The following is a 24,248-nucleotide window of genomic DNA, read 5'->3' as shown; positions in this document are numbered from 1 at the left end:
TGGATGCTTATAGTCATCATTTATTCCTGCTTGCTTTTGCATACTCTAGTAAACAGGAATAGACTACAATTTGTCCATTTTACTTATCCATGTGTTCTGAAAACACATTGTTGTGCGTGTTTCTTGGTACACATGTATGTATCTAGTGAACATAAGCTGGTTTATAGGGTATTGTCATGTTCAGTTTTGGTAGATAATTCCAGCCTGTTAGCCAAAACGTTTGTACCAGTTTACACTCCCACCATTAGTATGTGAAAGTCCTTCTTGTTGCATGTCCTCATCAATATTCGATATTAGTAAGTTTTAAAACTTTGCCATTCAAGTAAGTGTGAAAGGTGTCTCATTGGGACTTTCTGATTACTAATGAGGTTGAACATCTTACCATATATATTTGGTCCGGGTAGCTTTTCTGTTCTTTTCCATTGTCCATTCGCATCTTGTTTCATTTTTCTTTGGGGTTGTCTTTTTCTTACTGAATAATAGGAGCTTTTGAAATATATTCACGGTACACTACTTTATTGGTTACATACATTACAGATATCTTCTCCCACTTTGTGGCTTGCTGTTTTGCTTTCCTTAAGGAGTCTTAAGATTATCATATATCCTTTAAGACTTATCATTTTTTTGGTAATCAGCACTTTTGTGTCTTAAGAACTTATTTCCTACAGGAAGATCAGAAATATATTCTCTTATATTCTCCTTTAAAAGTTTCCATTTCTTTTGTTTTCTCATTTGAACAAATTATTTTAATTGGTAGTGTCAGGTAGGGATTCAAGACTTATTTATGAATAACTGGTTTAATCAGTATTTGTTAAGCAGACTATCCTTTCCTTGGTGATCTGCAGTACTCTGTCATAAGTTAAATTTCCATATATGGTGGGTATGTTTCTGGCCTCTCTTTTCTGTCCTGTTGATCTGGTTCTCTATGCTGTGCCGTTACCACACTATCCCAGTTACTGTAGCTTCATAATATAACTTTTGATAATTGGTGGGGGGCAGACCTCCTACTTTGTTCTTTTTCAGGAGTGACTTTTATTCTTGGCTCTTTGTTTTTGAAATAAAATGTATGGTCTGCTGGGCAAAGTCTACAAGAACTTAAGATTTTTATTCTTTTGCTGAGAATCATTATCTTTACAATAGCAAATCACCATTTATTTAATCTTCTTTAATATCTTTCAATAAAGATTTATCATTGCTCCATTAAAAGGCTTGCATAGCTTTTGTTAAATTTGCCAAATTATTTTACAGCTTTTCTATTGTAAAACTCCTTTATAATTACCTTCTGGTTCCCTTTAAATATAGCAGTTTACTTTTTTTCCCAATGTTTATTTATTTTTGAGACAGAGCACGAGTGGGGTAAGGGCAGAGAGAGAGGGAGACACAGAATCCTGTGCTGTCAGCACAGAGTGCGATGCGGGGCTCGAACCCATGAACCGTGAGATCTTGACCTGAGCCAAAGTTAAGATGCTCAACCGACTGAGCCACTCCCTATTTAACTTTTTCATTGACTATGATTTCTAACACATTGTTAAAATGAAACAGTATTGGCTTACATCCTTGTCTTTTTCTAGCCTTAAATAGTGTTTTTAAAGTTTCACCATTAAATGAGATCTTTGTTGTAGATTTTTGTTCTTGACATGTTTTCCCCACCCTCCCACTTGGGACTTTCACATTCTGTTCTGAAGAGAAGAAATGAACAGGAAAATACTTTATTTCCAGAGCCTGTCACTGTGCTTGATACAGTATAGTTGTCAATTTGTTGCATGACTGAATGAATATAGTAGGACTACTTGAGCCTTATGGTTTTCATTGGCTCTGGGATAGCAGTTCAAAATGCTTATTAAATCTTTATCTTAGAAAAAGAGTCAAAGTCATTAATGTTTGTATTACACTTCTAATGTTTCACATTGGATTCCAATACAATTTCAGGACTGGAATACAAGTATATTGAAGACCATATTTTCTGTTTCTCATGGCCGTAACGCTTGAAATATTGTAAATTAAGGATCCATTTAAACTGTAGGTAAATTTTAGGCTAAAGTGTTTGAAGATTTATTTTGTTTAAGGATTTTGTTTTTATTATATTTTTATGAACATCATTGTAATTTTTTTTTTTAATTTTTTTTTCAACGTTTTTTATTTATTTTGGGGACAGAGAGAGACAGAGCATGAACGGGGGAGGGGCAGAGAGAGAGGGAGACACAGAATCGGAAACAGGCTCCAGGCTCTGAGCCATCAGCCCAGAGCCCGATGCGGGGCTCGAACTCACGGACCGCGAGATCGTGACCTGGCTGATGTCGGACGCTTAACCGACTGCGCCACCCAGGCGCCCCAACATCATTGTAATTTAGATTAGATTTGTAAATTTAGTACTGAAATGGTACTGTGAAGTTTTTGATTAAAGCCTGAGCAATTAATGATACTAATAACCAACAAATTAGTTTGTGAAGTCTCCTTTATAATTCAGATTAGACCCCTTCTGCTTTTCTGCCTCTCCGTGTACCTGGTATTTTTTTTTTTTTAACAGATGGGGAAATTAAGGCATAAAGGTAGAGATTCCCTGAATTTGGTGTATTGCTTACTGCAGTAGACCACTTTGCCTCTGTGAGAATTGTAAACTACTATACTTTCCAGGTATGTGCTGAAATTGCCATTGCCGAAAATCTGCAAGTCTTGCTAATAAAGAAAACTCTTACTCAGCCGTTTTGTGTGTTTAGCTATATTTAGGACAGCGACAGCTGGCTAAAAGTTCTACTTCTGAATTTGTAGAGAAGAGAGGTATAGTAATTTTGCTAGAGGATTATTTTGTTACAAAAATTGCTGTCCATTTTTTCATTCATCCTTTTTGCTCCCTTCAATTCCTGCTTCTCTCTCTGTTTTGGCCATTGGGCATTTGTTCTGGATGAGTGTTTGTCAGCTGGGGGCGATTTTACCCTTAAGGAGACATTTGGCAATATTTGGAGACATTTTTTGTTTATCACAACTGGGGAAATGCTGCTGGCATTTAGTGGGTAGAGGCCAGGGATGCTGCTAACTGTCCTACAGTGCGCAAGATGGTCCCCCACAATCAAGAACCAAGTGGCCCAAAATGTCAGTAGTGCTGAGATTAAGAAATCTTTCTTTAGACAGTGGTGTTCATTTTTGGCTTTGAACTGGAAAGAGAACTTCAGTGCTTGTTTTTTGAAAGGCAAGTATTGGTGTCTTAGAGTGGACTTCAAAGCTATACAGACAAGATGTTCAGATCTTGTCTTAATTCTCACTGGCCATGAGAACCTACATTAAGGTGTGTGGGGGGAAAAAGAACAGATATAACACATTGTAGAGTACTGTGTAAATATTATTTGTATCCTCCTTTTCCACCTGAACTGCATATACCAGTGACTCAGCTTATGTCGTTTACTCCTCTGACAGGTTTTTACACCTTTTGGTTTTCAGTTTTTCATCTGTAAAACGAGGATAATTGTATTTATATTGTAGATTTTAGGAGGATATTCTGTGAGAAAATGCAAATAAAGCATGTGCCCCTGTGACTGGAATGTATTAAGTACTTAATAAATATTTGCTTTTATTTATTTATAATAACTTTACCTTCAGATTGTAATCTTTTGTACCTATTGTCAGAAGTGGTATATAAAACTAGGCAATATTGTCCATCAGCTGATGAATGAGGAAACAAAATGTGTCCTGTCCAAACAATGCAGTATTATTAGGCCATAAAAATATGAAGTACTGATAGTTGCTACAACTTGGAGTAACCTTGAACACATTATGCTAGGTGAAATAAGCCAGTCACAAAGACCACACGTATTATGATTCCATGTATATAAAATGTGCAAAATAGGCAACTCTAGAAAGACAGAAAACAGATTCCTAGCTATGTAAGGCTGGGGGTGGATGGGAAGGGGGGTGGGGAGGTAACAGTGAAGAGGTTTGTTAATAAGGTGGTACAAATGTTCTAAAATTAATTGTGGTGATAGTTGTATAAGTTGATGAATGTATTAGAAACTATTGATTTGCAGAGTTTAAATGGATGAATTGAATGATAATGTGAATTGTTTAGCGGTACAGTTGATGTATATAAACTGGGCAAGATGAGGGCTCTCCATCCTTTCTCTGGGGTTGAATATTTGATTCCTTAATTCTCACCTTATGATTTCCATCTGCTCTCCATCTTCTGATTTCCGTGGGATGTGACTTAGAGAATGGATTCTGGTGGAGAGAACAGTGACATTGCTGGTTAGTCCTCCCCACTCATTCAGTGTGGTGATAGCAGTCTGTAAACCACTTACGATGTTGCCCAGTTAGCGGTTTCTCCTTCTGGCCTACATGTCTTGTATGGATTGACACCAAACAGCTAACAAAGCTGAGCACGTTTCACTTTTTCCATGTCTGGACGTTTGCGTGCTGAATTGGCTGTCACCTTTGTACCTGCGTTCCAGTATGTTTTATTTCTATGCACGGATAGCAAGTTAGAAAGCTAATTTTCTTTAGTGAACATGATAGAGTTAGGAACCCATTAAGTAACCAGGGACAGGATGGTTATGAGACCATTAATAAAAATTTGCTAGAGTTTAAACAGCTGTAGTGATAAATACTTATTAAATGAAAGGTATACTGGCTAGTGAATTCTGTTTTGCCTGTATCTTTTGATCGCAGCTGTCAGAATACCTCATTGAAATAGGCTTATGGGGATTTATGGCACACGTTACTGAAGAGTTTACGTGTGAGGGGTGTCTTCAAATTGGCAAGGTGCAGTTTCAGTCACTTCATGACCTGACTTATCTTTACCAGGCTGGGCTCCTTTTGTTCACTTGGTTTCTTAGCATCTCCCCTTATGGTTATAAAATGGCTGCAGCAGCCCCAGGCCTTTAATCATCTCAGCATTAACACTAGCAGGTATAGAGAAATATCCTCTCTTAACAGTAGAACCCCCCCACCCCTGGCCTGATTCATACTAGCCTGAGTTGGGTCCTGTGCTTATTCTGGAACTAAGTTCTGTGAGCAAAAGAACGGAACGTGCTGATCGACTTTGGCCAGTGGTGCTCCCCCCCAAACCTGAGAGTATGTGGTTAACATTACCCAAAACCATATGAGAGTTTGGGATGAGGTGGCTCACCAGAAGAATTTTGGGTTGTTTTTTGGTGTTATTGTTAACCAGATGATTGAACTAGATGGTGGATGGCAGGATGGTTTATATCTACTATAATTCTAGCTAATACTAGAACTTTCATCCCTGATAATAATAACTTAAAAGTTTATCGAGTGTTTCCTCTGTATGTACCAAGTAGAATGAGTAAAAAACTTTGGGTAAAAAATAGGATTATGGTAACTTTTAGGCCTGAGTTCTAAAAGTTATGTTCCTAAGGAACCTTATTATAAAACTTTCTAAGTTTTTTGAAATTTGGTGTGATGTTTTTTCCTAATTTGGGGATCCTCTTATCTTTAAGTACCATATGTAGACTTCTTCAGTTCTTTGAACTTAGTACTTTTCTCTCTTGTCTAATACCTATTTTACCACATCACATCATTGTATTTTTATTTACTTATTAGAAAAAAATTTTTTAATGTTTGTTTATTTCTGAGAGACTCAGTGACAGAGTGAGAGCAGGGGAGGGGCAGAGAGAGAGGGAGACACAGAATTTGAAGCAAGCTCCAGGCCCTGGGCTATCAGCCCAGAGCCCGACACGGGGCTTGAACCCACAAACTGTGAGATCATGACCTGAGCCAAAGTCAGATGCTTAACTGACTGAGCCACCCAGGTGCCCCATCGTTTTACTTTTTAAACTTAAGCCTTCTAACTCTATACAAAACTTAAAATCTTAGCTTTCTACTTCTGTAAAACAAGTTAGTATTGCAGTTAAATGCTGTTAACTTAAAAACTACAGATAGAGGTAGTTTGACAAGGCTGTTCTTTTGCGTGTTGATCAGTGTCTTGCAGCTCAGTGAGGCTGTGCTCTTAGAGATTGGTCGTCTAAGATGTGATTACTTTCTGGGTTTGCCATGGCCGGTTTCTCCTTGCTCTTGGGGAGCAAAAGGCAAATCGTGGTTTTATGGCACATGTCATAAAATACGTGCTATATTTAGTGTCTATAATTGTCATTAAGGCTGCTTTCTAATATTGGATTGGGTGAGAGTTTTAAAGATTTTCAAGTAGTGATGTGGTTATAAAATAGTTCAGACTATAAGACTTAGGAATGAAGAATGATCTTTTTTTAAATTGCTATATTCTCTGTTAGAAATTAGTATATTTTAGTTTTATAGAAAAAGGTATAATAACTTAAAAATAATAAAAAACCGTTGCTGGCAGAATAATGACAGTTACTCTCTTTTTCTCAATGTTCCCCACAGCGATCCCGGTGGAGGGATTGAAATGTCTGAGTTCATTCGAGAGGCCACACCCCCAGTTGGTTGCAGTTCAAGAAATTCTTATGCTGGCCTAGATCCAAGTAACCAGGTGGGAACCTGCTGTTTTGTCTTTTTCCCTCCTCTCCTCCTGATGGTGGTCTCAAGCAATTCTGTCTGTAATAGTCCATTGGTGTTGGGGTTTATCTTGCTGATTAATACATTTTTGATTGTTTATTAATATCTTTTGTTAGTATTCTTATTTTTAACTGAATTTTCACATTAATCAAGTCCATTTTTGCTGAGCATGCAGCATGCTCAGCAAAACTACTCAGGCAACTACCGTTGCTTGCAGTAGTTTTGATCACAACAGTTGTGCTGAGTGCCCTTCGGAAAATCAGGTCCTGGCTTTCACGGTCTCATTTACCTTCACTTTTTTTTTTTTTTTTAAATCTATCGGAAGGGTATAGATGTCTGGGGCTATTCCTAGCTTAAACATGGCAAAAAAAAAAAAATTAAATTTTTAAAAATCTACACTTACTGTGGTGAGCACTGAGTAACGTGTAGAATTGTTGAATCAATGTGTCATACACCTGAAAGAGATAGAATGTGTGTTGATTATACTTAATAAAAAAACTTTCTCAAAATCTTGCTGTTCAAGGTGTTAGTGGTAGAGTGAGATGTAGAATACAGATCTCCTTTTGCCAGTTTTAATGTCTTTCCATTCTGTAACTTTTAAGTTAAAATAGTAACTCTGAAAGTATGCTCTCAAAGGGTGACTGATGCCTGCTGTACTGTCATTGTGTGTAACCCCGGCTGGGCCTTTGCTGCTGCATTTCTCTCTTTCATCCTAAACATCTCCCACACTAATCCAAGTCCTACTTATTCCTGCCTGCCCTCTCCGCAGACGAGCCTGCTAGCTAGAGTAACACTGCATAAGCATAAGAGGGGAAACTTAGCCAGAAGCTTCGAAGTCTTGTCATAGTAGAACTTTAGATAACTATGGGTTGTAGTAGGTTATTATTTTATGTCAGCCTTTTCATTATGGAGAAGAGGAGACCACGGATTTGTATTAGGGTCTAGATCTCACTTCTTGATTTTCACTTCAGTCTTTCTGCTGTTCTACTACTCTACTTGTGGGTTGAAATCACTCTTCCTCCTTTCTGCTCCACAGACTTAGGTTTTTGTTTTGTTTGTTTGTTTGTTTGTTTTAACTTCCTGGCCTAACTCTAACTTTTGTTAGAGCCATCCCCTGTTTCTCAAGATTTTCAGAGACCTTGTGGTATTGCCTCTCTCTCTTGCATATGGAGCACTTACTGATGTATTTATTTAGCACTTGGGATTTGGTATGTGATCATATGTGGCAGTCTGTAAGCCTCTACAGAGCAGACTGTCTTCTTTCCTCCCCTGGCTAATAGACCGCCTTGTGCAGAGTTGACTTTCAGTGAATAGGTGCTAATTATCTTTATCTACATAGATAGTAGAACTTTAGAGGTAGAATCAGACCTGGCTCTTCATTTAAGAAAGGAACAAGTAGCAGACCTAATTATCCTGACTGCCCCACAGTATTCTGCTGTTCCACATTGTTTAACCCTACATTATCTCAGAACAGTATTAGGAAAAACACCATATTCTGTGAATCAAAATCTTGAATAGGGTCTTGTATAGAAGATTTGCCTCTATTTGAATTGTATTTCATCATTTAAACTTCCAAGTGGGTGAATTTTTGGTTGCAGTTTTAGTTGTGATTGAATGTAGTGTAGTATTGAATTCTTTCCATAACAAGCAGATGGGAAATGTCAGAGTTAAACACACACACAGAACATTATGGAAAAGGACTGTGACATTTTAATTAGGTTCATACCTTTCAAGTTTCGGTTTTTACAGTACCAGTTTTAAAGAAAAACGTTGCTATCCTTAACCCTCTTTTGGTTAGCCTGGCTTTCTGTGTCTCTTTACGAAATGAAATGACTTAGCCCTTAAATATGGCTGCATGTTTTCTATGCTTAACTAACTCTGACCTTTGTTCATACTAACACGTGTTGGCAATGTAAGATTACTAGGGAGTGAGCCTGTGTTTTCCCCACAATCTTTTGGAGAGCCAAACTTTTTATCATTTTTTTCAGCAGGACAGTTGAAAGGGTGCAGCCGTCTTCAGTAACTCTACCATGTTTTATGGAGGGACTCCCATCCTGAGTGTTATTAAAGCTTGTCTGCACACAAATGCATGGCATGCCTGATTTGGTTTTCCTTAAAATATTAACTCTTGAATAAAAATTGGCAAATATTGGAAGTTATTGTGCTACATGGATTTTGGTGTTTTAGTATTATCCTAACAAAAGGAATGGTTGGCATAATTATTTTTACCGCCTTTTTGTATACTGGTAGCCATATTACCAGAAGACATACTATATTTCTTGTACATATTTTATTATGTAGCATTTATTACACCTGATCTTAGTTATTTGTGTGAATGTCCTCAGTACTAGGTAGTGAACTGGAGCGTAGTGCCTCTATCTCAGTTGTTATTATCATTGTTTCCTTCTTGCCACTTACACCTTTGTCTCCCTTCCATCATCTACCCTCTGTTTCCCTTCCCTTTCTTTTTTCTTGTTTTTTTTACTGCTCCCTACCTCCCTCTCCCTCTCTTTCCTTTTGTCACTGGTCTTCCTTCATATATTTTAGTGCCAGATACCTTTCAAGTCAGTTTACTTGAATGGAGTTGGGGGGGGGGGGTCTTACCCTCAGAGACTTGACAGTTTCGTAGTAGATTTGCCATAAATAACCAAAGTCAGAAACATGACATATGTTACCAAGGAAATATAAATATAAGATACAAAGTAGTAATTGTCATAGGAATGGTACAGAAAAGGGGATAATGATTTTAGAGGAGAAAATAATTTGTTTCCAGCTAGAAGAAGGGGCAAAGTCTGCACGGAGGAGGTGGCCTTGCCTGATTGTTCTTTAATTGGAAGAAGTTTTTTTCTCAGACACCCATAATCCTTCCTGACCTTTCCTATGGCATTTACAAAAGAGAAGAAACAACCGGACCCTTTTGGTTTGTGCAGACTATTTTTTTTCCCTTAAATTTTTCATTTTCGAAATGTGTTCATTTTTACAAAAATAGCTAGTGAGGGAAAGCAAACAGAAGAAAATAAAAATCATCCATAATGTCATAATCAAAAACCATTTTTAAAAAAGGTGGGATTATAGTATGCATGCTGTTTGGAACTTGATTTTCTTTATTGACTGTATCATGAATATTAATGTCATTAAGTGTTTTTCTACAGTGACATTTTGGGGAATGCATTCTCCTATTTGGATGTACTCCTATTTGGATGTTCATTTTCTCAATCCCCTGTTTCATATGTAAATAGTCCCAATTCTTATATTTTGGGGGGATAAATTTAAATAATGCAGGAAAACATGAAGAATAAAATATAATCATCCATTCTGTCCATTAAGCCAGCAAGTAATAGAACTCACCTAGTTAAGTGACTTAAATAAGAGTTTATGTTTGTCATCCAGGTATGGAGGGGGCTGTGTGGCATTTGTTCAGCTCAGTAATGTTAGGACTTGGGCTGGCTTTTCCCTCAGGGTTGCAGAATGAGCACAGCAGCTTTAGTTATGACCCTGCTGGAAAGTAAGAAGCAGGGGGCACTGTGCGCAGAGTTGTCCTCGGTTGTCTCCTCAGACATGCAGAGATCTTTCCCTGAAGCCCTCCCGCAGACTCTTGCCTGTGTTCATTGACCAGGAACCAAGGCGTACCCCTAGACTGGAGACTGGGCCCCCTTCTCAGAGATCAAAAGATGGATACTCAGCATCTGAGCAAAGTGGGAATCTTGTTAAGGAAACAAAAGGGAACACTTCTGTGGTTGTGACCAAATGACTACCATAATCATATTCAAGTTTTGGTTTTTTTATTTTTTTTATTATTTTTTATTATTTTTTTATTTTTTTTCAAATTTTATTTATTTTTGGGACAGAGAGAGACAGAGCATGAACGGGGGAGGGGCAGAGAGAGAGGGAGACACAGAATCGGAAACAGGCTCCAGGCTCTGAGCCATCAGCCCAGAGCCTGACTCGGCGCTCGAACTCACGGACCGCGAGATCGTGACCTGGCTGAAGTCGGACGCTTAACCAACTGTGCCACCCAGGCGCCCCTCAAGTTTTGTTTTTTTTAATAGAAAGAGGTGATGTGAACCTTGACTTGGCTTTTTTTTTTTTTTTTTTTGAGAGAGAGAGAGAGAGAGCGAGCGAGCGTGTGCGTGAGTGGGAGAGAGGGACAGGGGGAAGAGAGAATCCTAAGCAGCCTCCTGACATGGGGCTGGGATCATGATCTGAGCCAAAATCAAGAGTTGGATGCTCAAGGTGACTGAGCCACCAGGTGCCCCCAAAAGTTTTTTTTTAAGTTTAAATTTGTAGAAGGGTGTGCATAAAGTGGGGTTTTTGTTTATTACTTGTTTTTCTATCTAGGGAATAATGTGTTTATTATTCTAGTTGAAAATAACATGAATTCTATAACTTATCTAGCGGGTGTGGTAAGAATGAAACTTTGTTTTGCAGTAGAATGCTTTTACATCTTTTTCTAACTGCAGAGCTTTTTATGGCTAATTGAAAACAAAGATAAGGAAAAATCAGGAGACTCAAGCTTAATAAATTGTTTAAAAATGTTGCAAAACTTATTTTTTTTTATTGGCCACATCAAGAATTAGTAGTTCTAACCTGTTGGTATTTGCTTTTTTTTTTTTTTTACTTACTTTTTCACTGACATATAACTATTATGCAGCATAGTATACACTTCTTAAGTGTACAGGACAGTGGGTTTTTACATATGTATACACCATTTAATTGCCATCCTCATGCCCTTTCAAACTCAATATTGACTTACATTTTGAGCAAATTTCTTATACGCCTAGTCAGTTGATTCATTGAAAGTAAAGATTTGGTAAAATGCAAAGTATTATATGAATATTCTTAATTTTATTCTAAAATATTAAATTTGCTTCACTATGTTCTTTTAATATCTCTTAAAAACAGGTTATAGAAAGTTGCTAGGACTTGCGGATTTAGTAACTGTCATGTTGTTATGTTTGGTTTCCCTAATGTGTTTATGGAATTTTTGGTATTTGTTTATATGATTTTTATGGTAGTGTAATGAATGATGACTGAGATTTTAGAGGAGTGTTCTCTCATCTGGAATATAAGCATTAAAAACTCAATAGATTTTAGTTTTCTGTTTATAACTCGTGCTAAAAAGTCATTTTTCATGGATTCCTTAGTTTTTTTCTTTTTAAAGATGTTAGTAGCAGTCTACAAAGAAGTACTACTTACTTTTTGTCTAGCACTCAGGAAAGTTCATATTGATACACTAACAAGTTGACAAGATTTACGTTGCTCTTTGTAGCATATGTGAATGTTTTGTCTGAACCTTCCTTTTATATACCCTGATAAGGGCATTTGTTTCAGATAGACTCAACACCCAGTTTTGCTTTTGTTTATAATATGAACATGTCATGATGCGATATAAAAAATGGTAGTAATTGTATGACATAGATTGCTTGATGTTGGAGGCATCCTGCTCTGTGGGTCCATCAATTCTAAGCATGCAGAGGGATTCAATCAGTGCCCTGGCACGTCTGTAATATATATGCAGAATGTGCTACAACAAATAGGTTATGTGGCTCTGATAGAACATGCCCAATGGGGATCTTTTAATATTGATAAAGTAACTGATAGCATGTTTTAATAATATGAAAGTTTTGCTTGATAATTTGCTAGTCTATATTGATAATGATATATAGCATTTTAATTAGTTTTAATATCATTTTCAGATTGGATCTGGTTCCTCTCGTCTTGGAACAGCAGCAACTATTAAAGGTAGACATTATCTAAGTTGAAAGTTGCCTGTGACTTTCCATTTCATTTTTGGATGTAATAAAGATAACAGTACTGTGTATTCACATGTAATGAAAAATCATTCTTGAAATTATTTTGTAGATACAGTTATGTATCTTGTATTAAAGGTTACTTGATTTAAATTTGGTTCTCCTTTCATCATCCAAATCTCACAAACGCATTTGAACATTTGCATTACATAGCATGAATTGTAAGTTTTGCTTTATAAGAAACTTCCTTGCCTTCAAGGACAATACTTTCATGGGTGTTGGTGAGGTGTGGAAAACTAAGTAATTTTATGTGAAACCTTTAAATTGGGCACAAATGAGACAGTAAAAAAGAGGGAGAGTCTTTTATGTATATCTATTACATCTATTTCAGGTAAATTCATATTTTTTCCCTATACTTTTTTTAGGGGACTTTTTATAATTATCTCTGGGGAGGAAATTTATATTGTTTCAAGTTGTTATTACAAACTTTACATTTCTTTTAGAAAATTGCTTCTTTTTATTTAAAAAAAAATTTCTTTTTTTTTTTTAATTTTTTTTTTTTCAACGGTTTTTTATTTATTTTTTTGGGACAGAGAGAGACAGAGCATGAACGGGGGAGGGGCAGAGAGAGAGGGAGACACAGAATCGGAAACAGGCTCCAGGCTCTGAGCCATCAGCCCAGAGCCTGACGCGGGGCTCGAACTCACGGACCGCGAGATCGTGACCTGGCTGAAGTCGGACGCTTAACTGACTGCGCCACCCAGGCGCCCCCAAAAAAAATTTTTTTTTTAACGTTTATTTATTTTTGAGACAGAGAGAGACAGAGCATGAACGGGGGAGGGTCAGAGAGAGAGGGCGACACAGAATCTGAAACAGGCTCCAGGCTCTGAGCAGTCAGCACAGAGCCCGACGTGGGGCTCGAACTCACAGACCGCGAGATCATGACCTGAGCCGAAGTCGGACGCCCAACCGACTGAGCCACCCAGGCGCCCCGAAAATTGCTTCTTTTTAAAGGAAGTTTTATTAGCAGTGTGAAGGTTTCCTTATTACTTGCCTTATAGTGCTGTAAGAATTAAGATGTGGTTTGATAGTCTGTGATGCTTCCTGTTCAGTGATCTTCCATTATTGTAACCCATACAAACAAAAACTGCTCTAGTAGCTATCGTGTACTAGTACAGTACATAGGAAATTAGTGTAGTTGACATCCTTTCTGGTTATGCCACACCGTACAGCCTTTGCTTTTAATATAATGTGCTTACACATTTCTCTTAATTTTGTAGGAGACACAGACACCGCTAAGACTTCTGATGATGTTAGTTTAAGTCTGGGCCAGAGCTCTAGTCTTTGTAAGGAAGGAAGTGAAGAACAAGGTAAGAACATTATACTTTACACTGATACCATATATTATGGGGTCCAGGATGACTTTGTAGAATATGTTTGATTGATACTAGTATGATTCCATACTAACAGTATGGCCACATAAGGGTAGAATTTTTTGTCTGTTCACTGATTTATTTACGGTACTTAGAATGGTACTCAGAACATGTAATAAGTTTATAACAAATTAATATGATATTTTGAAGAAGAATTAAAATAAAATTCTTAACTTGAATAATAGTAAAACAGTGTTGTAAGTACTTTTATTTTTTTAATTTTTGTAAAGGTTTTTTAAAAAAATCATTTATTTTTTGAGAGAACAAGTGCGCATGCATGCACTAGGGACAGGCAGAGAGAGAAGGAGAGAGAGAGAGAGAGAGAGAGAGAGAGAGAGAGAGAGAGAGAATCCTAAGCAGGTTCTACACAGCGCAGAGCTCGATGAGGGCTCAAACTCACGAACTGTGAGATCATGACCTGGATGCATAATAGACCGAGATCAAGAGTTGGACGCATAACCGACTGAGCCACCCAGGCACCCCTGTAAGTACTTTTTGCTTTCTGGAATTCACTGACCCGTGTTCTGCCAAGTAGACGTGGAGAGAAAAATTTTCTGAGCATGTGCCCTGGAGTGAGTATGAGATGGGAGATAATCTCCTAGTCTAGTGGGTCAGAGCTTCTTGCCTGGTTTAGTAACCTACTTGTGAAACTGTTGTTTTCCATCCAGTGTGACCCCTAAACGTCAATTGCTTCAGGTCTTGCCTAACAGTATGTTTTGGTAGAGAAATAATTTGCTGTTGGACTTACAGAGAAACTATGTCTGCCTCCAACATGGTGCCTCCTGTAGCAGATTTTTAATAGAAATTTGGGGTTTAAGTGATTTCTCCCTGCCTTTGTTCAATTTCATTATAAATGAGTATTTTGGATTTAATGGAGTTTGTTTTTTTTTTTAAGAACTGCCACATTTTTATGTTTCATTATTAATTTTCAAACATGAAAGGATGGATATGTTATCCTGTTTTCAAATGGAGATTATCCCAAGTTACATAATCAGACACAAACCTGTTTTCCTATTTCCAGCCTTTTGTTTTTATTAGCCTATGAGTGATTTTCAGAAGGCAGGCAAGCTGATAAATTTCCTGTTCTTAATTATGATGGGGCATCTGGGTGGTCAGTTGATTAAAAGTCTGACTTTAGCTCAGGTCATGATCTTGCAGGTCGCGAGGTTGAGCCCCGTGTTGGGCTCTGGGCTGACAGCCCAGAGCCTGGAGCCTGCTTCGGATTCTGTGTCTCCCTCTCTCTCTCTGCCCTCCTCTGCTCCTGCTCTGTCTCTCTCTCTCTCAAAAATAAATAAACATTAGAAAATATATTTTAAATTATGAAATTTATGTAGCTACAAATTGATCACCAAATTATGACATTTTCCTCTTAATTTAGTGTTATACCCAGGTCTAGTTCTTACAAGTGTGTTTTGTTCCTGTACTTGGAACATAAGTTTATCATGCTGTCACTCTGCTTTTTGGAATTGCAGTACCCCATCATTTATTTGCTTTTGTGGACTATCCCTCCCAACATACTCCTCCCCTCTAAACTTTCTAAACATACTGTATAATAAAGAAACTATCTTCTTATAAAAGGTGAAGGCAAACTGATCAGTTTGAGAATTACAGTATCCCTTTCTGTGATATGTAATCATAACATCTCAAAAATTAGGTAATGATCTTAGAGGGGCTAGTGCTGCTGCATTTATGGGTCATATTTCTTTGTTTTGTATCTGGGAAGTACCATGCATGAGCAAGAATTTTGTAATCTGTTGGGTTGGGAATTACATGCACACAAACCTACTCTGCAGATAACATACTGACATAGATAGTGATGTCTAACGTTCACTGAGCGCACACTATTAATATACGCTAGGAGTCAGCAGACTTCCAGTAAATGGTCAGATAGCTCCATAGGCCATATGGTCTCTCTTGCAACTACTCAACTGCCATTGTAGAGCTCAAGGAGCCATAAACAGCACATAAATGAGTGAGCATGGCTGTATTACACTAAAACCTTGTTCAAAGTAGGCAGAGGGCCAAATTGGCTCCATGGGTCTTAGTTTGTCAACTTCTGGTTTAGGTCTTCTTTTAAGCATTTCATACGCATTCACACAGTTAATCTTCATTGTAAGCGTTCGATGTTAATGTGATTCTCACATTACAGATGGACATATCATGGCTAAAAGAGAAGTTATAAAAAACCTGACCAGGGGCGCCTGGGTGGTGCAGTCAGTTAAGCGTCCGACTTCAGCCAGGTCACGATCTCGCGGTCCGTGAGTTCGAGCCCCGCGTTGGGCTCTGGGCTGATGGCTCAGAGCCTGGAGCCTGTTTCCGATTCTGTGTCTCCCTCTCTCTCGGCCCCTCCCCCGTTCATGCTCTGTCTCTCTCTGTCCCAAAAATAAATAAACGTTGAAAAAAAAAAAATTAAAAAAAAAAACCTGACCAAAGTCACACAGCTACAAAGTGGCAGTCCTAGAATTGAAATCTAGTTTTGAATCATAGTTTGTAACATCTATCGTGTAACATTTTAATATGACAACATTGAAAATTTGACAGATAGATAACACACATAGATAACATTTAACAGATACTGTTCAGTGCTTATTACACGCTCTGAACAGATACTGTTCAGTGCTTATTACCATTCTAAGTACCGTAAATAAATCAGTGAACAGACAAAAAATTCTACTCTTATGTGGCTTCCATACTTATTAGTATGGAATCATACTAGTATCAATCAAATATATATGGAGTGGTGGGGGTTGGGGGGATTTAAGTGCAAATGGAGTGGTCAAAGAAAAGCCTCGCTGAGAGCTAAGACCTGAAGGAGGTGAAGGAGTGAGCTATCAGGATATTCGGGGGGAAATGAGCTGTCTCTATGCAAGAGTAACAGCACAGGCAAAAGTCCTAAAGTAACAACATGCCTGTCAGGTTTGAGAAATAGTGGGGCTGGTGTGAAGTAAGTGAGGCTACAAACTGTATAGTCTTGTAAGATATTTTAAAGATTGTGTTTTAGGGGCACCTGGGTGGCTCAGTTGGTTGAACGTCCTACTTCGGCTCAGGTCATGATCTCACAGCTCCTGAGTTCGAGCCCCGTGTCGGGCTCTGTGCTGACAGCTCAGAGCTTGGAGCCTGCCTCAGATTCTGTGTCTCCCTCTCTCTCTGCCCCTCCCCCACTTGCATTCTGTCTCTGTCTCTCTCACAAATAAACATTAAAAAAAAATTGTGGTTTTAATTCCCAGTGAGATTAGGAACTGCTAAAGGGTATTGAGCAGAGGGAGTGTCATGATCTGAATTACATTTTAACAGAATCACTGTGGCTATGATTAAAAGGGGCAGAGGCTGGAGCAGAAGCTCAGCTACCAGATGATTGCAGTAATCCAAGGCATGGAGCAGGACAGTGAGAAGTAGTCTGATTGGGTGTGTAGAAGATATTAGGGACAGGATATGTTGATGTTGATGGATTAGGATATATCCTGTAAGAGAAATAGTACTCGTGGATGACTGTAAGGTTTTTGGGTTAAGTGACAGGGAGGATGGAAAGGGAGAAGGCTGAGAAGGAACAGATTTAGGAGTAGGGAGAGCAGGAGGAGGGTAAGATGGAGTTCAGTTTTGGGCATATCAGGTATGAGATGCTGTTAGACCTCTAAGTGGCAACAATTAGTAGTTAATTAGGGTAGGTCTGGATTTCAGGTATGAAGTCCGGGTTGAGGTTTTAAATTCATGAGTTTTCAGTGTATAAATTCAAAAAAAAAAAAAAGCGGGGGGCAGGGGTGTCATGTTAACTGTGGGTTGGGTTATCATGAAGTTCATAAAGTAACTGGCAAGCCTGCATGGAGTTCGGGCTCCCTGATCCAAATTTGTTGGTCATGGCTACGATTTGGCACCACCTAGTGGCAGTTGCTTCCTCTGGCTTAATTATCACTTGGGGCTCTTCCAGCTCTCTGGCTGGTTTGGGTTTACAGGGCAGCAGCATTTAGTTGGTTAGCAGTTATTGATTAGTTGGCACTCATTTTATGGACGTGACTGAGAGTGAACTAGGATGAGGGGACATGTGTCTCATTTTTTGCTTTTAAGAAGGGCTTATCTCCAATTTCCCTCTCCGGCTGCTCCCATTTTTTCCCTACCCAAGATCAGTACTTTACCCTATTCCCATCTGAATGTGGGCACTGGGTAAAAGATGGAGGAAGCTAATTACAAGTATTTCTGAATTTTAGTTATCATGGGACCAGAACACTGGATGAGATGTAGAAAAGAGGGAGTGTATATGGAAAACCGAAAAGTTCCAGGGATTGAGCTTTGAGCCAGTCCAGTGTAATAGGTGAAGGAGACCCTGTAGGAACAGCGGGTGAGGTGCAAGGAAGGCTTAGAGTGCTGTATCCCAGATTTTCAAGGAGACTGGAGTGCTCAGCTTTGTCCAACAGTGCCCATGGGTCAGGTGATACAAGGCTGAGACTTGGCCATTGGATTGCTGGTGACCTTGATAAGCACATTCATGGAGGGGGGTCAGAGTACCTGTAGGAGAGAATTAGAGGAGGAGAACTGAAAAGAGTGAATACAGACTACTCTTGGTGAATTTGTGTAAAGGGGATCAGTGACTCAGGGTGAAAGCCAGCAGGGGAAGGTGAGGATAAAGGAGAGATTTGGATTTTCTAAGGACGTGTAAGAGAAATAACAGCTTGTTTCTTATAACTGATGGAGATGATCCAGAAGAAAGGAGGAAAATGTGGTTTTTGTTTATAAAAGTGACATATGTTAATTTTAGAAAAGACAGTTAATATGAAGAAAATAATTCAGATTTTTGGCACTGACATAACTTTATTTTTTGGTGTATCACTTTTTAAAATTATTGTTGTATTGTAATATAATTCATGTACTTTAAATTTTTTTTTTTCAACGTTTATTTATTTTTGGGACAGAGAGAGACGGAGCATGAACGGGGGAGGGGCCGAGAGAGAGGGAGACACAGAATCGGAAACAGGCTCCAGGCTCTGAGCCATCAGCCCAGAGCCTGACGCGGGGCTCGAACTCACGGACCGCGAGATTGTGACCTGGCTGAAGTCGGACGCTTAACCGACTGCGCCACCCAGGCGCCCCATAATTCATGTACTTTAAAATTCACTCTTCTAAAGTGTACAATTCAGTGAGTTTTAGTATTTAGTAGTTAGTGTGCACTTATCACCACTGTCCAATTCTAGAACATTCTTGTCACCCCACAAAAAAAAAAAAAAAAAAAAACCATACCCATGATACTCCCATTTCCTCCTTCAACCAGCCCCTGGCAACCACTGATCTATTTTCTGTCTCAATTGCCTCTTCTGGACATTCATATAAATGGAATTATATAATAGGTGGCTTTTTGTGTCTGGCTTCCTTGACTTAGCATGTTGTAGCATATATCAGGACTTTATTCCTTTTTATGGCTAAATATGGTATATTACTTTTAATATCCCTACACATATATGCAAATATACTCTTAATATCCTTTTTAACTCTTACAGATTGGAACCATACTTTTTATATAGTGCCATCATTTTCACTCAAGTATTTTCTCACTTTATTATGTCATCTTTGAAAACATTTTTAGTACCTGTGTGATGTTTTAATAGACAATCCGATTTATTTGACCTTTTTTTATTGGGCATTTTCATACTTTTTATGTTTTAAGAAGTTTTGTAACAACCTGAAATGAACAATTTTTTGCTAAAACCTTATATACATAGGTGATTTTATCCTTTGGCAGCAATTTCTAGAAATAGATTACTGATCATGGGTGGGTATGTACACTCTTGTGAGGCTTTTGGCCACATTGCTAGATTGTTTTATAGAAGATTACGCCAGTGCATCCCCATGAGCAGTATGTGGGTGTGCCTTTCTTATCCTAAATGCCACTGGTAGCAATTATTGGTAAAAAGGTTGATTAGATGAAAAATAGTACCTCTTTGTGTTGATTTGAGCCTGTCTTAGACCATATTTCTACCAGTGAGAAAAATGTCTAAGAAAGCGTATTTACTTGAAAGTCTCCTAAAACCACCTAAGATTTCCTGACAAGATTTGATTTTTTTATGGTGTATTTAGCAACATTGGAAACAGTACACGTAAAGTACTTTTAAAGTAAGTTTGCGTGTGTCTTTTTAAATGAAAAATATGTTTCTGGTTTGTTAATGTCTTGGAATTGGTTTTGATAGCATTTTTTAAGTCTTTTCTCATATTTTAGAGTTAGTGATTTTCAGTTACTTGTTAAGTTTTCGTTCTATAAAATTCATAACTTTGAATTGTGAATATCCTATTTCATAATCGCTTATTATAGAGTTTTTAGAAATAACTTTACAATTTAATACTACAAAGAAGTAAATACAATGCTAACTTTTAAATTTTGATATTTAGAGATATCAGAACCCCAAATATAGTGACAGCTGTTTTGGACAAACGATAAAGAACATGAATTTTATACTTACGTTGAAGAGTTTAAAACATAAGATAAAGCCTAATAGGTCATTTATAAATCAATTTATATGGTAGATTCTAGAGGCTGTTTCTAAGTTTTTAATTTAAATCTAGTCTAGATTTAGATTTCTAAAAAAAAATTTTTTTTAATGTTTATTTTTGAGAGAGCGAGCATGAGCGGGGGAGGGGCAAAGAGAGAGGGAGACACAGAGTCCAAAGAAGGCTCCAGGCTCTGAGCTGTAAGCACAGAGCCCGATATGGGGCTGGAACCCATGAGCTGTGAGATCATGACCCAAAGTTGGATGCTTAACTGAATGAGCCACTGAGGCACCCCTAGCTTTAGATTTTTTAAAAGTACATACACATTTCTAGTAATTCATTTTTATTTTATATTAATCTTAGGGGGGAAGGTATGCTTTTATTATTGAGATTGCCTGGGAAGAGTGTGAGTCAACTATAGAATCTACTAATTGTATTTTTTCTATGTGGTTATAACAAATAAGATAGTTTTTCTTTTTATTGAGCTAATAGCAGATTCAGTCATCCTTGTCTGTCAAAAAGTATATAAAAAGTCAGCTATTGTACTGTTCAATTGCCAAACTGTATTTCAAGATAAATTACAGTGTAGGTGGGTAGGTGGATTTATTTATATCTGTATACATAGTACATATGGTAATTCCAGTCACTAATCACTGCCCTAAGTGGAGTGTTAAAGGAATGGTCTTACAGATATACAGGGATATGTAGTTTTTCATGAGGCATTTTGTAATTGTTGCATGAATGATGAAAGAGAAAATGCAGTATTTTGTTCTACAACTGTTGTTTTAATTTTTTTGGTCATTGTGAACAGCAAGACATCTCACATCATTATATTGCATCTTCTTTATGGATTGGTCGGCCTTTTGATTTTTTTGTTTCAAAATACTCTAGGTTTTTTTTGATTTGTAAGATAATCACATTGGTTTTTCAAAAATTTTTTGTATTGTGTTAGAGAGGTAAAATAATGACAGCTGCAGTTCATTGTGCCAGGCATTATGCTAAGAAATGCTTGTGCTAAGCACATTAACTCCATTATTTCATGGTACTACTTAGTGAGATCTCATTTTATAGATGAGGAAACCAGGGCCCTGGAAACCAGAGCTATCCAGTTAGTAAGCTAGAGACTGACTTCACATAAAAGCCCAGGGCCGTTTTATGGGGTGTCTGGCTGGTTCAGTCAGTAGAGTGTGTGACTCTTGATGTTGGGGTGGTAAGTTCAAGCCTGATGTTGGGTGTACAGATTACTTCAAATAAAATCTTAAAAAAAAAAAAATCCAGACTGTTTTAAATATAATCCTATGTTGCCCCTTATTGTTGATAGTGCATGGAACCTTTTCTCAGGCCATTCGAGGATTTGGAAGTTCAGTTCATTCTGTAAATAGAATGCTTTCTTTGTCCAGCTGTGAAATAAAAACCAACTCTTTGGAATGACTTGCCAACTTGTTGTATTCAGTGAACTACTTGGGAAATTGTTTTTCCTCAAGTTACTGTATGCTGTGAGTTCTTTCCATTGTTAAACAGTATATAAGCAGATCATAGATTCGTGTTAACATTTCCAAATATGTGTTTGAAACAGATTTGGCAACTGATCGGAAGCTCTTCCGTCTGGTCTCCAATGATTCCTTCATCTCCATTCAGCCTTCCTTATCCTCCTGTGGACAGGACTTACCAAGGGACTTTAGTGACAAAGTGAGCTTGCCGAGTCATGGCCACCACCACCACATCGATCAGTCTCTGTCCAACACCTGTGACACAGAAGTGGCTTCTCTTGTCCCTTTACATTCACACTCTTATAGGAAAGATCACCGGCCACGAGGGGTACCACGGACTTCTAGCTCTGCTGTGGCTTTTCCAGACACTTCACTGAACGACTTCCCTCTCTATCAGCAAAGACGGGGGTTAGATCCGGTTAGCGAGTTAGAATCTTCCAAGCCTCATTCTGGATCCAAAGAATCCTTGGTGGAAAATTCTTGTTTATCTGGGGAATTTCAGCTCGTTGGTGAGCTGAAAAACAGTAATTCTCAGCCACCTACAAAAAGTGGGAGGAGCAAACCTTTGAAAGCAGACAAAAGCGTGGACAGCCTGAGGAGCCTGAGCACGCGGAGCAGTGGGTCGACAGAGAGCTACTGCAGTGGAACGGACCGTGACACCAACAGTACCGTCAGCAGCTACAAAAGTGAGCAGACCAGCTCGACTCACATAGAGAGCATCTTGTCGGAGCATGAGGAGTCCCCTCAAGTAGGAAAGAAAAGCGGTAGGAAGAAAGAGGAGTGCTGTGCTGACCCAGAGGACCAGAGTAGCTGTACCAGTGACAAAAGGACTAACAGTGAGAAGACTGCCTTGGAAGTGAGTACAAACAGTGGGGTTCAAGAGGCCAAGGATCCCAGTACCTCTGATGATATGCACAATCAGAAAGGTCTCAGCACCTCTGCATCTGAAGAAGCCAACAAGAATCCCCACGCAAACGAATTTACTTCGCAGGGGGACAGACCGCTTGGGAAAACCGCTGACCCCAAAGACGAGCAGAGTGAAAAGTCAGCTGTCTCAGCGGACTCGAAAGTTGGTAAAGACGGTGGTGGAAAGCAAAAGGAAGGGGATGTACGACCTAAATCCTCTAGCTTGATCCACCGGACAGCCTCTGCCCATAAGTCAGGCCGGAGACGGACAGGAAAAAAACGGGCCAGCAGTTTTGATTCAAGTCGGCATAGGGACTATGTGTCCTTCCGAGGTGTTGCTGGCACAAAGCCACATAGTGCTATATTCTGTCACGACGAGGACTCTAGCGACCAAAGTGACTTGAGCAGAGCATCAAGTGTGCAGTCTGCTCACCAGGTCAGCAGCGATAGCTCTTCCAGCACCACTTCTCATTCATGTCAGTCTCCGGAGGGCAGATGCAGTGCTCTAAAGACCAAACATGTCCCGAAAGAAAGGGGCACTGACTCCGAGCACACACACAAAGCCCATCCGGGTCCCGAAGGAACTTGCAAAAAGCGGACGACACGTCGGACTTCCAGCACAAATAGTGCCAAGACGCGGGCCCGAGTGTTGAGCCTGGACAGTGGCACAGTAGCGTGTTTGAATGACTCCAATAGGCTGATGGCACCCGAAAGTATAAAACCCTTAACCACTTCAAAATCTGATCTCGAGGCCAAAGAGGGAGAGGTGCTAGATGAGCTATCTTTATTGGGCCGGGCTTCCCAGTTAGAGACGGTCACTCGGTCTAGGAATAGCTTGCCAAGCCAGGTTGCGTTTCCTGAAGGCGAAGAGCAAGATGCGGGCAGTGGAGGTAAGTAAATGACTGGAGGAGAGTTCCCTGAGAGTCACTGCGGTCGTGGGTACTATTGATTAGAGTGGTATTTACTAAAATATATAAAATAAGGCTTTGTGTTACTGTCCCTCCTTCTGCTGTGTTGGTAAACTTTCTTCTGTGTAGGAGATGCTTATGTCAGAAAAGGTTTCAATTTTTTCTTGGCCTTGGGTTTTTCAAAGTCAGTTGCCACCTCTTAATGTTTTACCAGGACTGACCAAAATTGGTTGTCTTCTTTCATTGTACAATAGTAGCAACAACAAAATGTAGAAATTTATTAGATCACAAACCATTTTTAATCATCTCCTATACAGTGTGTGCCACTGAGCTTTCAGAGTTAGATACCTCAACCAGTAAGATTTTGCCAAATATTACTTTATCTCTGACTATGTACTGTGAAAACTTGTGCCTCGTTTGTCTCTTTGGTTTTACTTCTCCCTTACTCAAGTTTCAGGCATTAACCATTTTTTTTCCGTTAGCTTCACACTTCAAGTTTATTAAATCAATGTAGTTTATATTGGCATTTAGTATCCATTAGTGGATACGTGCTGCTCCCTGTGATGACACTGATGGTGTTTGATTAAAGTGATAGCTTATTTACTTCAGACTTATGGTATATTGTGCAGAATTCAGTGGGTGATTTTATATTGCCAGTGTGTTTTGGACGTTTTATTTCTTTCGGAGGTGTTTCTTCCTGTTTTCCTCCTACCCAGAATAGTCAGTTCATTCTGTTGTGGATTTTATGGAATCTGGTTCTTGAGCAGGATCAGAAGAATCCTGACGTCTTCTGTTGCTGGAACCATAGCT

The 24,248-nt window shown here is 38.8% G+C and overlaps 1 protein-coding gene across 6 annotated transcripts in view; it reads left to right on the top strand.

Annotated features, from left to right (window-relative positions):
* The window catches only part of PCNX1 (pecanex 1), a 172,458-nt gene that overhangs the window by 44,456 nt on the left and 103,754 nt on the right, over nt 1-24,248 (top strand). For all 6 annotated transcript variants that reach the window (XM_047079418.1, XM_047079415.1, XM_047079416.1 and 3 more), the window contains exons 3-6: nt 6,349-6,454; nt 12,177-12,222; nt 13,511-13,600; nt 21,711-23,420. In XM_047079418.1, coding sequence (XP_046935374.1) covers nt 6,349-6,454; nt 12,177-12,222; nt 13,511-13,600; nt 21,711-23,420 — 1,952 coding nt within the window. The remainder of the gene's footprint in view (nt 1-6,348; nt 6,455-12,176; nt 12,223-13,510; nt 13,601-21,710; nt 23,421-24,248) is intronic.

The sequence above is a fragment of the Lynx rufus genome, unplaced genomic scaffold (genome assembly GCF_022079265.1).
Source record: "Lynx rufus isolate CCGP_SWC_20201006 ecotype Redwood Valley unplaced genomic scaffold, mLynRuf1.p SCAF_17, whole genome shotgun sequence".
Taxonomy (NCBI): Eukaryota; Metazoa; Chordata; class Mammalia; order Carnivora; family Felidae; genus Lynx; species Lynx rufus.
Note: the sequence above shows the minus strand (reverse complement) of the source record. Positions and strands in the feature narration are given on the sequence as shown.